Source organism: Gamsiella multidivaricata, assembly GCF_025024155.1.
Source record: "Gamsiella multidivaricata strain RSA 2152 chromosome Unknown BC939scaffold_97, whole genome shotgun sequence".
NCBI lineage: Eukaryota > Fungi > Mortierellomycota > Mortierellomycetes > Mortierellales > Mortierellaceae > Gamsiella > Gamsiella multidivaricata.
The window spans coordinates 16,096-31,320 of record NW_026251805.1 but is presented as its reverse complement, the minus strand read 5'-3'; the positions used below and the strand labels follow the sequence as shown (position 1 = coordinate 31,320).

Here is a 15,225-nt window from a genome sequence, read left to right as displayed (position 1 = left end):
TCAGAGGTCGTGAAAAAGCAAACTGCCTTTGATTCAGATGTGCCTGCTTTAGACGCGACCTGCTTCAGTTTCAAAGTGTACGTTCAGGTAAGCTAGACCAGGAGACCATGTCGAAGTCTTTTCTGTCCTCGCTGGACCCACCATGGCATAGTGTTGCAGTGCATGAACGAGCCCTATCCTGTGGTGCTCTCTTCCCAAAAATAATAGCCGCACATGCACACAGCAAGTAAGCACCCAGTGCCTACAGGTCAGAGATTTGCAGCAGGATGTATCGCTAATCGCGATGGACGCTCCTGATTGGATATCTACATAAAATCCTTTGACGAACGAAAAAAGTTGCAGATATCCATTGTTTTATATTTCAAAGAGAACGTGTCATAATCATTGGTGCTCATCGCTCTTCAATGGATATTAAGACCGGTAAGTTTTTTTTACTTTCGGTCACTAGGAACAAGTTATACCTGCAAAAGAGACCTTTGTGAGGATGGGGGCGTCCTGAAGAATCGCAACAACAAAAGATAGGGCATGCACGGAAAGCTCCGTGCCTAGGCCATTCTGTGCGCACGCGATGCGGAAAGTCCTCTCTTCGGACATTTCTACCCCAGATCTTTGTTTCTGAAGAAGGGCGTGGCAAATTGAATAGGCTGCAGTACGCCTTTCTTCATCTCCCCACACTTTTCTCATTGTCCACAGGTGGTTGTGGAGGGAGATCTAAAATCGAGACGGACCATCACCTGTTCTCCCTCGGCGTCAGCGCGTTTGGGACCGGGTTCAGCTTGTTGCTGAGCAAGGACTTGACCAGACTGCAGCAAAGGGTGGCAGCCTAATCTGGTTTATGATCGCACGTAACGACTAATTATCTATAATGATTGTGCTACTATGGTATCTGGGGCTTCAAGGATTTAGGACTGCCCGTGCTACACCCATATAAAAATCGAACTCGGTTTTGCCACCAATTTTTTTTTTTGGCTGATCTGGTGAGTCTGCAAAGGCGGGATCTGCTAGGGTCGAGATTCATGCACAACCCCTGAGTATACCAAACAACTTGCATGGGTCGGTTTTTCGAGCATTGTTCCTCTATTTCTGCACCACAATGCTGGTTTACTATGTGGACCGTAGACTCCAACATGGCTCCCAGAAATCCCAGAAGACGCACGACTCTCGGCCATAATGAAAGCAGCGTAAAGCTGGCCCCATTATCGGACAATTTTGGCACTAGCTAACGTCACGAAAATCGCAAGATAAAAACGAAATGGGAGTGACATTTGAAGGACCACAGCCACCCTGGCACCACGGATACCCATGGCGAGGCCTAAGGGTTTCTTCAGGTTAGGGTTTTCTTGCAGAATCCCGCACATCTGCGCACGAATGGGTGACGTTGCAATGTTTTTATTGTTTGTGAAACAGTCCTATTTGTACATTTTTTTTTCCTGTACTGCTGCAGTGGATGCCTGCACCAAAAATGGCCTATAAGGAAGCAGTGATCTCGTCCTCTTCTTGAACCTCATTCATCCTCACCCCTCCAGGTAATGCCCGCATCGAGGCTCACAGCTATCAGGATACGCACAGCAGCACAGTTCACGAGCACTACGAAATTGGAACCGCACAACAAAAGACGTTCGTGTCGTCTTTTTGGACTTTTGCTTGGAAAGAGGACTTTATTATTATTATTTTTTACTGTGTTGAGAACAATCAGACATGAGAACAGATCAGCAACTTGGCAACATAGACAACGCCTTCCATAACCACGCCAGCCCATGCATTCAACACAGACTCACTTCGGATGACGTTCAGTGTATATACTGTTTCCATGGTGTATCATTGCCAACCAACCAACTCACTTGCGACATCGATCTTCGCGACCCTTCCTATTCATCGTCTATTCTTCCGCTGCACCTTTGTCCTAACTTCCTTTTTTTCTGACTTGCACTCTAACCCATGTCCTCTCATCCATACCAGAATATCAGACATGAACCCTGAGAAACTTGCCAAGCTCCAGGCCAACCAGAACCGCTCCAAGGGTGCCCCCCGCCGTGTGATCAAGAAGACTCACCGCCCTGTTGCCCAGGATGATCGCAAGCTCCAGGGCGCCCTCGAGAAGTTGTCGCTCGTTGCCCAGCCTTACGTTGAGGAGGTCAATATGTTCATGGAGGAGGGCACCGTCATCCACTTCCGTCAGCCCAAGGGTAAGGAACTACTGATAGCAATCTTTGACCAAAATGATCAAGTTACTCTGCTGGACCATGTGAAAATGGTGATACGATACAAATTATGAAAGCAAAATTTTGACAAAGAATTGTTTGATGTTCTTCTTGTCGATCTTAGTCCACGTCTCGGCTGCCTCCAACACCTACGCCATCTACGGACGCGGTGAGGAGAAGGAGTTGACCGAGCTCGTCCCTGGCATTTTGAACCAGCTCGGCCCTGACTCGCTCAACAGCCTCCGCAAGTTGGCCGAAACCTACCAGAAGTCCGCTGCTGGCCAGGCTGCCCTTGCTGCCGAGGATGACGATGATGAGGTCCCTGCCTTGGTCGAGTCTTTCGAGGAGGCCTCGATTGAGGAGACCAAGGAGGAGGCCACCGCCTAAGCTGGAACAGTTCGTTATTTTGTTTAAAAAGAGTCCGAATAACATACTCAAATGCATCAATCTTTTATATACTATGTTCTGAAGTCTGCAATGAAATGAAATACGGGGGATACAAATATCATACAGATCTAGATATGGTCTTTAAATACGAATAGCTCGTGATTGGCATATTCCTGTTCTTAAAACTTTTGTCGTGACGAAAACGTAGAGGATGAGAGTGGCGGGGAAGCCTTGCCGCCCGTTTGGCTGGAAGTCATACGAATCACACTTGATGAGGCCCCAGTGTTGCGTGCCAGCTTGGCAGCGGATGGTTGTCGGTGTGGGGCGGATGATGACAGTAGAGAAGACATGGTTGTGTTCGCGGAAAATGACTCAGATCCCATGCCGGATTTCAACGGTCGAGTGGCAGACTTTCTCGCCGTGAGCTGCGCTGCTGCTTTGGAGAGTGCAGAAGGAATCTTTGCACCGCTTGATCCAGCCTTGCTGCTGCTGGTGGCGCTCATGTAGCTAGTAGGTGATGGCAATGTGCCTGACGTTGACTTAGAATTGATCGGAGCGCTGGGCCTAGGGCGCTGACTAGATAGAGCTGCACCCTCGTTTGCGGTCGATGCTGATGCAGACGTTGTTGAAACTGTGGTCATAAATGGGCGTGATGGAGCCGGTGACGGGGATAAGCGAGAGCTTGATGAAGATGAATTGAGTCCGGCGAACATGCTGCTAGACTTTGTACTAGAGGGCGCTGCTGAGGTCGAATTGAACGATCGAGATTTCGCTGCAGACACCGCCAAAGATCGAGACACTGGGAGTTTTTTTAGAGGTTCCTGCGCTGTCTGTGTTGCAGTGGATGGTTTCCTAGCCTTGCCTTTAAAGGACGAAGGAATGGATGCTGTTGCAATAATGGCGCTAGGTTCAAGCTCAGGGAATGCCGATGACGAAGCAGTGGCGGCCGTCTTGACATTTGGTAAGGGTGCGGAGGACGCCGCTATTCCTGAACGGAGGCGTTCTTGCGCTGCCTCATGGTTGCTTCTGGATAACTCTTCAAGCCCAATCGATGATATGGCAGTTGTTCTTTGCCGCGACGGTGTTCTCAGCAGCTCCTCTTCTTCTTCGTTCTCATATTCGTCGTATTCACCATTGATCACACTTCCATCGCCTTGTTCATTATCCTCGTCCGGTACTTCGATGACGGTCGTTTGAGTTTTAGGCCTCACTGAACGTTCATACAAAGCGCCTGAAAGCGGCGAGGTCGCCATTCGCTTCCTGGATGGGTCTTCAAATCGGCGTATCGGCGACGACGGTGGTGAGCAATTCATCGTTCGCTTCTCGGACCTATCAATTTGAAAGTTGAAAGCTTTGATTAAAACCTTGAAATCCAAGACCGAAACCGACGACTTCTGAGGTTCAGAATTAACTTTACCTTGGAGAAAAGCTCAAGAACGACATGACTTTTTCTAAGCGAAAGGTTCTCTTGCTCTCCTCGAACTCTTGTTTTGCCCTCTCCAATTCCGCACGTTGCTTGCCCAGGCCCAAACACGACTCTGTAAACTTTTTTCTTTCCTTGGCGAGATCCTCCCGTTGCTTGCAAATCTTGGCCTCTGCCTCATCAATCTCCTGTATTGTCATATCGGATCTGTGAAAATAATAATAATAGTAATAATAATAATTAATATATGCAGGACAAAAACAGTAGCGCAAGGAGTAGCAGGCAAATTGACCAGCAAGACAGCAAAAAAAGTCTTGCAGCCTTACCCTTCCACATTCAGCTTGAAATCCTGCAGCCCAGCCAGAAAGTTGCCACTGGACAAGTTGTCAATCATTTTCTGTGCGCCCTGAACCAGCAGGGTGGAGTCTTCGAGCTCCAACTGCATTTTGACAATCTCTTGTTGCAGATCCTCGATTCTCTGGTCTCGGACAACAATTTCGCTGGGCGAGATGGCTGGTTCGTTGGGGGCTCGATGATTCCATTGATCGCTCAGCAGCGTTAGAGTGTCCCGGATCTCAGTCTCGATCTTGTGCTTGACCGTTTCAAATGGTAGGCCATAAGGTGTCTATTTCGCAATTGGCCGTGAAACCATGAATATCGGTCATTCCAGATATGCTGATCAAACAGTGTTTATAACATGATAGTCCGGGATGCCTACCACTGCGGTGTTTTTCAGCGACGAATGCTTCCTGATCAAACTCTCTAACTCCACATGTACTGTATACAACGTCCTCCGAAGTTCCTCGTTTTCCTGAACAATCTCCGTTTCCTTTGCCTGTTGCTGCTCAATGACCTCCTTGAGCAATTGCTCCGCATCGTTCGCATGTTGCTTCCCATAGAGAGAACGGGGCACAGGGTTGAGAATTTTTATCCCTCCAGGTATTGATGGCGAGGATGATTGGGTCCTGCTGATGGATTTTTGTACTTTATCCTTTAGCACATTCATTTCCTGTTCCTTCTTCCGAGCTTCGTGCTATAGATAATACCAAAAAAAAAACAAAAAACAAAAACAAAAAAACCTGAAATTGTTATAATCTATCCGGAGAACTTCTTACTTTGAGGTCCTGACAGTAGTTCACATTTCTATTTATCAAACTCTGGGCTTACAGCATATTGCGTCTTCGCATATGCGAGATTTGCTTTGCTCGACTTGACTTCCTCCCGTGTGTGCCGATGCTTTTCCGTCTCTATTCGAAGCTCCTCTTCAAGCGCTCTAATGCAAAGCAAATGCAACCACCCACCCTTCTGATTAGCCACAGATCTCAACAAGAGTTCGTCTGAAGTGAGACATGATCCAACTTACATGATTCTGCTTCCGAGAATGTCAGTTTCCCGCTCGGTTTTCTCCAGTTTCTCCTTTGTCGTGCTCTATGCGTCCAGAAATAATGTTGAATATTACAAGAGATCTGTCAGTCCCAAACTCTAAGCGGATATACGCAACATGTAGCAACATATTCATCCATGCCTCACATACCAGGTTCTGGATAGCTGTATCATAGTCATTCGAGAGTCTCCGCCAGTTCAGATCCATCTCCTCCTTGTACTCCATGTCTTTCTGCGAAACCCCCCCAAAAAAAAGAGCGGAGAAAGAGAGGTGAGACTTCAGTTCAATGTATCCTGCTACGACAGCAAGGAATTGAAAAACACAGATGTTTTGATTGTAATCTTACCACATGGTGCTGTAAAACCTTGTATAATGTCGCAACAATCCTTGCGGCGCTTGCCTTGTCGGCCCTCAAGAACTGCAGATTAGAGGCGAACCCATGGATGCCGAGCTGGTGGCTGACATAAGCGCTTGTCTGGTCGAAGTTCTCTTCCGTGCAAAAATCATCTCTGGGTCGAGGACGAGCATCCATTACTCAAGGACTGTGAGCAAGGACGTTTAAACCAGCAACAGATACAAAAGGACTATTTGTCTTGTAGTTTGATCCGTGTTCGCTTACCCTGAGCCTTGGTATAATGAGGGATCGAGAGCAGCCAGCCTCTGGGCGAATGGTATGCTAGGGACATAGTAGCTTTCGTCTTGGTCGAGATCCATGTCATCTTGCCACTCATCGATGCTTACATCGAACCCACTGCCTTCCAGACTGGGAATTGATTTAGAATTGATCTCTGGTTTGTTCATGTTGCTGTCGCGGTTGACTTAATGCTACTGCGAGACCGTGCCCCTGTTATCGTTGCTTTTCCGGTAGCTCCTGTGTCCTGCCAGCTCCGATTCAATGGCTCCGGTCGGTTGGTATACTGTGATGTGAAGGCGTGCAGGTACGAAGCGCGTGAAGATGGATGAAGTGTGACTGTCGGATTTGCAACGCGCGCAACGGACGCCCTGCATCAAAAAAAAGACAGTGCGCTGCAGGTTCAATTGTTCAATGTGTATTTCTCTTCTTTTATCTATAGTATACATATACAGTTCATTCGCTCTTAAAACTTGAAGACCTGGTCAGGAAGCTTGGAGACAGCGTTGACTTTGTCATATCCAAGATCTTGTGTGACCTTGGACATAGCCGAAATCATGGGTGGGGGACCGCAAAGCAAGACCTTGATGTCGCTTGCAGGCTTGGGCATGTGCTCCTTGATCATGTCCGCGTTCACAAAGCCAACACCGCCGGTCCATCCCTCTGGAGGGGTGTTCAGAACATAGTAGACCTTGAATTGAGGGTGCTTTTTCGACAAAAGATCAAGCTCGGCTTTCAACAAGATATCCTCATGGGTGACGTTAGCAAAGATCAGGTTAATGAGGGTCTTGTCCTCTGGGTTCTTGATAATCGCACGAATGATCTATTGGATTCCCCCACAAAACAAACAAAACTTAAGTCACTGGACGGTACAACATATGAATCAATTCAGGCGAGGATGGCAAAGCGTACCTGAAGCATAGGAGTGAGTCCAGTACCGCCAGCAATCATGCCAATGGCACGGCACATGTTGGGCGTGTAGGTGAATTGGCCCTTGGGACCACGAGCGTTGATCGTGTCGCCGATCGAAAGTTCGCTGAACATCTTGGAGATGTTTCCTTGAGGGTATGACTATAGAACATAGACCAAGAGCAGTTGTTTAGTTACTACTCAATAAAGTGTACGGACTTGACACATGCTCACTGGGCAGTCGTGAGAATGAGACAACCAACGGGGTCTTTACCTTGATGCAGAGAACAAAGTGTCCGATGTCATCGCTGCCGCTGGTAGGAGTGTAGCTGCGCGAGATCTCCTTGCCATTGATGTTGGCCATGATAGACATGTGCTGTCCGATCGGCAAGTTGAGGATATCATCCTTGTTGGGGAGCTCAAACTTGTACCTTTTCAGCATTAAAGGACGACGAAAGTTAATTTCATGCGCTTCCACTCTAGGAGTCGCTTTATGAAGTACATGACGAGACACGCTGGCTCGGAGGTCCTAGGGTCCTCGCTCGACTCTGCCAACTTACATGGCAGTGTTGGGGCTGGCGATCACCTTGTCGACCAAAGTGAACTTGCGGTATTCCTTGGGGTCCAGTGGGGGGACTGCCGAAGTTGGTTCATCCATGGACACAAAGCACGATTAGCATTTACATCATCCCTAATTAGCATAAACAAATCCTCCTTTCAGGAGCAAGAGATGAATGACAGACGGCCTTCCTGCTCTTGCACTGTTGACAGAGTCGCTTACTTCGAGAGGCCCTCTTCTTCAGAAGGCGGCGGACCCAGGTGGCAGCAACACCGGCGGCGACAATAGGGATCGAGGAAGGGTCGACCAGATAAGCGCCGACGAGGACGACGCCCGAGGCCGCAGCGACGGAGGTGCTGGAGAGAGTCATTGTTCAAGATCGGTTGGGCAGCGAGCTGATAGAGAGAATGGAGGGCCGATGAAAGAAAGGAAGCAAGGAAAAAGAGCGCCGTTGGTTAGAAACCTGGATCAGTGCTAGTCTTCCTTTTTTTTTTTTTTTACACTGCATCAATGCACCGAATCGGAACGGCTCGGGCTACGTCCACGACTGAAAAGCGGGACTATCCTAGGTCCCTCTGCGACGCGTGGTTTTTGTCGGTATGAAGCAAAAAAAACGGTGACCTCCACCAAGTTTATTAATATGTCTAGGCTGGTGCATTTGCAGTTTCCGTCGTTAGCAATCAGAAGTATATGTTAGTTTCCTGTTTCCTCGTGGATGCTGCGAGTGTTGCCAGCAGCAGCAAAGTTCATTTTGGGCTTGAACCATCTGTCTGCAGATCTATTCATAATGCGCAGCAACAGGATATAGGTTGCGTGTCATTGTTAGTGCTGTCCCTTAGGTATGCCAAACGATTGAGAGTGCAGGTGGTGGACAACTTACTTGACGAGCCGTTCAGTAATGGCAGGGAGGTCCAAATCCAAGTACCAGGACATAAAGTCTCCGATATCGGTATTCTCGTGGTTGCCTTTCAGTCTGTCCAAGATCCTGTTTCCGTTGTCACTGGAGCTCTCTGCATACAAGTTGACATCGACTCCGGTATGACCCATGGTGGTCCATCCAAGACTGGCACGACGAGAGATGGCATGTCCCAAGAATCGAACGAAATCGTTGGGTAGCGTATCTGGGTTCGACAGGAACTCAATCTCATCCTCTGTAGGATCTTTGATACCGAGACCCTTCTCCAAAATCTCTGTCTTGATAAAATCCTGGACACGACGATGGCGACCCTGAGAGTCTTTCGATCCACTACCCAATGCCTCCGAGGCATGGAACGCAACTAGGTTCGCAGTCAAGATCTCGGTGGAGACCAGTGCACGGTCAATGACTTCGGGTTTCCAAAGGTATTCTGGGTAGACTTTCGGATCTGCCTGTAGTCCCAGCGTGAAGCCACCTGTCTCATGATCGCTCGTCGAAATCATGATGGTATCGGTATTGTTCGCCACAAACTCTCTGACCACCCTGATAGTCTCGTGGTATTCTAGAATCTCGTGTACGTGAGCAACAGGATCGTTGTTGTGTGCGCCCATATCGATCCTAGATCCCTCGATCATTAAGAAAAAGCCCCGTCCTGGCTTGGTCTTGGCTTTGAGCGACTTTAGAGCCACCTCAGCCATCTTGCTTAGGCGAGGCTCCTCCTCGGGCTTGCGTCTCCGATCAATCTCAAAGTTCATGTGGCTCGGATGGAAGAGACCCATAGCAGGCAAGGGCAGCACGCCCCCATTTTTCTTTATCAAGTCCTCAAACTCACGCCGGTTCTGAACCACATAATCCCACCCATACGATTTGCTCTCCTTAATCAAATCCCGGCCATCTAAACGGCAGCTCCCTTCAGTCGTGTTGGGCAAGAAGAAGCAGCGTCCGCCTCCCAACATCAAATCAACCTGGCGTCCCAGCTCGTAGTCTCCAATCTGCTGCACAGCGATATCTGCCTCCATGTCACGATGGAGCACGTGGGCCGAGAAGGCCGCCGGAGTGGCATGAGTCACTCTGCTGGTGACGACCAGTCCTGTCAGCATGCCCATATGTTTGGCTGACTCAAGCACTGTGCCACACGGAGTACCCTCAGGATCGACTATTCATTAAAAATGTAAGAGTATTTGATCAGATTATGCTTTTGGTTGACATATTCAGTGCTAACGAAAAGATCTTGAATGCTACCTCCAATCGCAGCATTATACGATTTCATAGCACAAGAGAATGCGGTAGCACCGGCTGCAGAGTCGGTGACCAAGCTGCTGCTGCTGCGGGTCCTGGATGCCCCCACAAGGATCTGATCCAAAGATGTCTGGACTCCAGCGGTGTAATTGTGCTTGTACTGCCAAAAAGATCGACCGTATGTCTGAGAAGCAGGACCAAATCCATCTGACACCATCATGATCACATTGCGACTACGACCTGGGGCTACGATGAACCGTGTTGAAAAGTTGGATGCAATGCTTTTATTAGTCCTGACGAACTCGGAACGATATTTTTACTTAGTAACCCATTGACTTACTCGACGGCGAATGCTTCGTGAAAAGATAGGTCGTGGTGATGGCAGCAGCGGATGCCAATACAACAGCCAGACCGAGACAGAGGCAAAGTCGTCTGCGCTCCTATATAGCCCATCCCCCAGCAAAGAGATAAATCCTTGAATGAAATGCGCAGCTGACGACCTCACCCGGCACTCATATGTCAGGTTCATAGCATGCTCATCATCCAAAGACAAGGAGCTTGCTTACTCTGTGGACTTGGTTCCGGGATTCTTGCTTGAGCAACTCGCGCTCCTGCTCGTCGAACGAGTCGCCACGCTCCTCGTTGACAAGCAATGGGGCACTCTCCTGTCTGTTGACCATACTGTTTGCTCGGCTTAGCGTAAATCTTTCCTTTGTTGAGAGTCGGGTAAGTAGATGAGTAGTATCGATGAATGGTAAGAGTAATGGAGCGAAGTGGAGTAGAATGGAGTGTAGAAGCGATGGAATGGAGAGCCAAACAAAAAATATAAAATAAGGAAGGGTGCCCTGAATTTTCCCGCCAACCAATCACGATTCTCCTTGCGAGCATTTTCGTGTCAATGGCTGGAAAATGATTACCATAGTGGGAATGGAACCAACACGTTCCTAGACTAGGCCCTATAGCTTTATTATGACTCCACATATCCCACACACACAAAAGGTCCGCATCCGCTCTCCAGAAACTCTCGTCTCTATCCTGTTGTTTATCTTGATGCGGAGCAACTTTTACAACTCGACGCCTAAGGACAACAATAGCACAAAACACAAAGCACACAACGGTTGGGTAGGCATTAGATGGTCAACCAATCGATTGAGAAGCACAATAATAACAGGACAAAGCCAGATTCATGCAACCCGTTGGCAGCGTTAAAACGCTATGGCTTACCTCCGAGCTCCTCTCGGACAGCCTCTAGCTCAGGAATAGGTCTGTCAAAACGGTGCCTCAGCTGCACAATCACTCTGGATATAAAACTCTCGGAAATGAACTGAAAGTTTGAATTAACAATAGTGCGCTGGATAAGAAAAGAGGGAGGAGTGATAATAAGCATGGTTAACGGCATGCATGAGGTGATATCGACAGCTAGAAACACACTCCAGGTAGCGTATCCACTCGTACCTGATCGTCCGTCATGCCCTTCTCCTCATACACCTGGATTGTCCTGTTCACGTATGCCTTGAACAATATTGCAACGCTATCCACGATTCTGCTATAGAGCTGCATATCAGGTAAATGCAACCAAGATCAATGAATTGTTAGTGGTTTTCTTTCAGCAGGTCACAATGCAGCACCTCAGTGTGATATGGACAAAGGTAGCAAAATTTACTGTCAAGCTGCCGATCAGGCAGATGTTGTTTACGAACTGCAGCATGACCGTATAAAAGGCAATCATGCTTGCTGAAAGAGGTGTTGTCGAGCCTATTGACCGGTTCACAGAAACATTAGTATTCAAACGAACAATCATGCATACGTGCGAAACACAAAGGCTTAGTATCCATACCCAGTTCCTCTCCAGACATGGCTGCAAAATCGTCATGCTCAATGATGGCGTCCATCCTTTCTAAGCAGCGTCTTTCATGCTCGGCAATTGTCTCAATCAAGTACGGCATAAGCACAGCTTCCAGTACAAAAGACAGATCCAACCCTATGTCCTTCAGCTATAAAACCGCAATGAATAAGACAGTAAATGTTTCAAAGCTGTTAGTCAACTGTCCTCGCTGCAATTGAGGATTGTGGGTATTAAACTATGGTTCTTACCTTATTGCACTGCTCGTTGGTGACTCTTGCGCAGTCTGCGATGGCTTGAAAGTTGCTTTGCTCAGCTCCAAAGACAATGTTCTTATAAAATTCCGCAAAGTACTCGATCTCCTGCTTAGCCCACTTTACAAGCGCCGACGACAGCTTTGGATCCTTGAACGAAAGCTCAAACCATTCAGACGTGTTTTTGATGGAGGTAAACACAATCATAGCCAGCTCCTCAACGTGCAACATGGGATCTCTCTTTGGTTTCACTCGACTACGAAAAGGAAGACAAAAACACAAGCCAGTCGAAAAACGACGTATATGTTGGTTATCGAATTCAACGATACACCCAGCTGATTGAGAGAATGATTACCTGATTCTTTGTCGAACGACTTTGGTCCTGTTGTTCAAAAAGACATCTCTCGCTTGATCGAGACATCCCAGCCGCTCCAGCCATCCAACATCCCGTTGGACTGCAGTTTTTGTGATGTGAGACTGCCCGAGATCCAGAATGATGACTTTAGACAAGCGGGCAACGCGCTCATCCAAACGCTTCCTTGTCTCTTCCAATTTGGTCGCCGGCAAGGTCATTTGTGAGAGCATCACAGTAGCTATAAATCAGAAAACATAAGGTCAGAACCCACAGTGATCCTATCCTTAGCTAAATAGCTGAAAACAGCAAGCCCCGCAAATATACCTTTCTCGATGCCTGCAACTGCACCGTCAAGTTCCCTCTGCGCGATCATAACATCGAGTTCATCTGTGAATTCTGCAAGCCATCGTGCGTCTGGCTGACTAGAGGTGACCGACGCTCTGAACTTCATTCCTGTGCGGTTGGGCATCGCCTAGTATAGTCGGCGAGAGAAAGGGGGGGTTAGCATGCATGTATACAATTTGCTCCGCACTAACTGTCGCTATCCATGGTGCACAAGGAAGAATTCCCTAGATATGACATACGGGAGTGAATCCAAATAGTCCTATTTAGTGAAGCGCATGGCATGTTCGTATGATTAAAAACGTTGTTAGTGTTTTGATGTTGTAGCCCTTTGAGCTCTTTTAAGGAACGATCTTTTGCGAACATAATAAAGATCAAAGATGATTGGTATTTACCTTTGTTGCGTGATTCGTTGGATCGTGCGAGCATTTCATCCGTAGTACGCTTTGCATTGACCAGCATGGTCTGCTTTTCTTGTCCCTTCTCAGTCTTATATACAAATACTTCATCGCCATGCGTGATTTTGATTGCATTTCGGATCTCTACATATAAATAATCCAGTATTCAAAGTGTTAGCAATGATCCATAGAGTTTAAATGTTTTCAAGGCTATGATTGATCCTTTTTTACCTGTGGTGTCCTTCATGTCATCGATTGTAATCTCTGTTAATGGCCAGCAGCGGTCCCCGAGCAGTTTGTACTTCGAGTTGGCTGCCGTTTTTTTCTTACGGGTTGCAATGAGGATAGTATCATTCATCAAAACAATATGGACGGGATGCCTGATCTTGTTTGTCGTTGTGTTCACTTCCACAAAGCTCGGTGACTCGCGGATCAGATGTCGTTTGGGATGGTATGGCAGCATTTTCTATTGAAAGAGAGATATTTGTCAGTGTGAGCATTAACATGGCAAAACATTATCGACGGCAGACCTTAATCTGAAAATGAACAATGTCTCTACCTGTGCGCCTTCGATACCTTCCCATAGCGCCATCATTTGTGCCTTCCAAACAGACGTCAGGTCTGACATGCTCGACACCATCACCGTCATTCGTTTTGGCACTACAGGAGCAGAATCCTCGATGCCTATGACAAAATCCCATGAAAGAGGAACATTGATAAGAATCCTACTGCTTTGGAGTACACATTTGATCTATTTATGTGTGACGATTAATAGAGATATGTCTTCACTCACCTGCAGTCAGCAAGAATTCATCGTCATCGTCCATAAGATTGTCACTCGCAGATTTTAGATCGTCTAACAGTCCACGCAAAGTCTGCATGTCGCTCTCCAGCTTTGAAATTTCCTTTGAAATAGTAACAAATTCGTTGTAGTTCTTAAACACGTTCTCCTGCAGATCCTCAGCCGCCAGCGATTTTGAATCCTTGAGTGACTGTAGAAAGCTGCGGATTGTCTCCTCGCTTGCGGTAGCCAAGTTTTGCGTCAGATCTAATTCGTACATTCGACCAGAACTGATCGGTCAGTTCCATAACTCAATATGCTGCCAAATGGAGCGTCGTAAAATTCAGTGACCACTCACATTCTTCGTGATTGAAGCCCTCCTTCGCAAACTGTGCAATTTCCACGACTGGTCGTCGATCCGAGTTGTCCGGCTGGCGGCTCATAGATGATGGTGATGGCGAGGACATTGAAATCAGATTCTTGCGCATTGGCTGTTGTGGTTGAGTCGGGGTTTCCTTACGTTGGGGCACAGCATTTTCCTTCTTCAAGACTGGCGACAATGCCTCCTTCTGGGACTTTGATGATGCCTCCTTCTGAGACTTTGATGATGACGCTGTATCTCTTCGGACGGGTGCTTTGGGTGCTGTCAGAGGCACTTCCTTTCGTGCAACAGGCGAGGGTATTGGTGCCTCATTTCGGATTTGGGGAGAAGAGGAAGCATCGTTGCGACCAGAGATCGCAGGTATTTCCTTGCGGATCTTTGGTGACGAGTTTTCTCGGCGCAGAGGATTGGGTGGCGCCATGACTGCAGGACTGGATGCTAACACTGGGGCGGGTCCTGGAGTTGGACTAGGACTCGACGTCTGCACAGGTCTGGAAGGCGGTGTCCCTGTATGAGAAGTCTTTGGCTGATAGTTGATCGGCACCAGGGGGGAATGCCCAGAAGCGTAAGCAGGCGTGGAAACATTGGAGCTTTGTTTGTTTGATGGTGATCCCATGCCTCCATAGATGGAGAGCGGTGCAGACTGGGCCGAGCTACTAGAGCCAACAGAACTTGATACAGACCCTGGTCCTGATCCCATTCCTGATCCTGGTCCTAGCCCCATACCTGGTCCCATTCCTGGCCCCATTCCTGGTCCTGGTTGTGGGACTCTGTACCCTGGGATATTGGGATTGGGTCGAGGCGGACCCATGTTTGGGGGTGGGCTAGGTCTACCCATCGGAGGCATATTCGGTCCGCCCATTGGTCTCTGTCCCATCGGCATCGGTCCTCCCATAGGCATTGGTCCACCCATCTGTCGAGGAGGTCCGTTCATCGGCATCTGGTTGCCCATGGGCATCATATTAGACATATTAGGCGGCGGACGAGGCCGCATGTTGGGTGGCGGATAGTTGCCTCCTTGACCCATAGGTGGACCCATGGGTGGGCCCATCGGTCCACCCATGCCCGGCGAAGGAGCGTACATTCCGCCTGGTCCTCCCATAGGTCGTGGTGGACCTTGTTGCTGTCGCATATATTGCCCTGGTGGCGGTGGTCCACCATTAGGCGGTGGCATCCGTTGTGGAGGCGGCTGCTGTCGCCTTGGCTGAGGCTGCATGATAG

General features: G+C 48.2%; 5 protein-coding genes across 5 annotated transcripts; 1 reads left to right on the top strand and 4 right to left on the bottom strand.

Annotated features, from left to right (window-relative positions):
- Nucleotides 1-1,969: 1,969 nt before the first annotated feature.
- On the top strand, nucleotides 1,970-2,588 carry BC939DRAFT_485248 (NAC domain-containing protein; the record flags this gene model as incomplete). The annotated part of the gene is made up of 2 exons (XM_051559300.1): nucleotides 1,970-2,186; nucleotides 2,326-2,588. 2 exons carry the CDS (start codon nucleotides 1,970-1,972, stop codon nucleotides 2,586-2,588), a joined length of 480 nt encoding a protein of 159 aa, XP_051407343.1.
- A 125-nt stretch (nucleotides 2,589-2,713) lies between these two features.
- BC939DRAFT_532882 (Afadin and alpha-actinin-binding-domain-containing protein) lies at nucleotides 2,714-6,333 on the bottom strand. Its single transcript, XM_051561678.1, has 9 exons — nucleotides 6,015-6,333; nucleotides 5,742-5,904; nucleotides 5,546-5,626; nucleotides 5,375-5,439; nucleotides 5,179-5,284; nucleotides 4,730-5,044; nucleotides 4,338-4,636; nucleotides 4,006-4,218; nucleotides 2,714-3,917 (listed from the first exon to the last, which is right to left on the bottom strand). The coding sequence occupies exons 1-9, from the start codon at nucleotides 6,194-6,196 to the stop codon at nucleotides 2,768-2,770; spliced, it is 2,574 nt and encodes an 857-aa protein (XP_051407342.1). The 5' UTR covers nucleotides 6,197-6,333; the 3' UTR covers nucleotides 2,714-2,767.
- Nucleotides 6,334-6,423: 90 nt separating this feature from the next.
- On the bottom strand, nucleotides 6,424-7,960 carry BC939DRAFT_428980 (NADH-cytochrome b5 reductase 1). The gene is made up of 5 exons (XM_051553216.1): nucleotides 7,717-7,960; nucleotides 7,496-7,571; nucleotides 7,210-7,366; nucleotides 6,939-7,097; nucleotides 6,424-6,849 (listed from the first exon to the last, which is right to left on the bottom strand). The coding sequence occupies exons 1-5, from the start codon at nucleotides 7,862-7,864 to the stop codon at nucleotides 6,493-6,495; spliced, it is 897 nt and encodes a 298-aa protein (XP_051407341.1). The 5' UTR covers nucleotides 7,865-7,960; the 3' UTR covers nucleotides 6,424-6,492.
- A 1-nt stretch (nucleotide 7,961) lies between these two features.
- BC939DRAFT_466390 (uncharacterized protein) lies at nucleotides 7,962-10,505 on the bottom strand. Its single transcript, XM_051557639.1, has 4 exons — nucleotides 10,216-10,505; nucleotides 9,990-10,089; nucleotides 9,653-9,895; nucleotides 7,962-9,566 (listed from the first exon to the last, which is right to left on the bottom strand). Exons 1-4 carry the CDS (start codon nucleotides 10,327-10,329, stop codon nucleotides 8,371-8,373), a joined length of 1,653 nt encoding a protein of 550 aa, XP_051407340.1. The 5' UTR covers nucleotides 10,330-10,505; the 3' UTR covers nucleotides 7,962-8,370.
- A 208-nt stretch (nucleotides 10,506-10,713) lies between these two features.
- Nucleotides 10,714-15,220, bottom strand: BC939DRAFT_481280 (uncharacterized protein; the record flags this gene model as incomplete). The annotated part of the gene is made up of 14 exons (XM_051559012.1): nucleotides 10,714-10,727; nucleotides 10,874-11,000; nucleotides 11,105-11,203; nucleotides 11,313-11,404; nucleotides 11,457-11,643; nucleotides 11,744-12,002; nucleotides 12,102-12,339; nucleotides 12,426-12,573; nucleotides 12,686-12,705; nucleotides 12,839-12,985; nucleotides 13,073-13,307; nucleotides 13,401-13,525; nucleotides 13,635-13,889; nucleotides 13,981-15,220. The coding sequence occupies 14 exons, from the start codon at nucleotides 15,218-15,220 to the stop codon at nucleotides 10,714-10,716; spliced, it is 3,186 nt and encodes a 1,061-aa protein (XP_051407339.1).
- Between the last annotated feature and the right edge of the window lie 5 nt (nucleotides 15,221-15,225).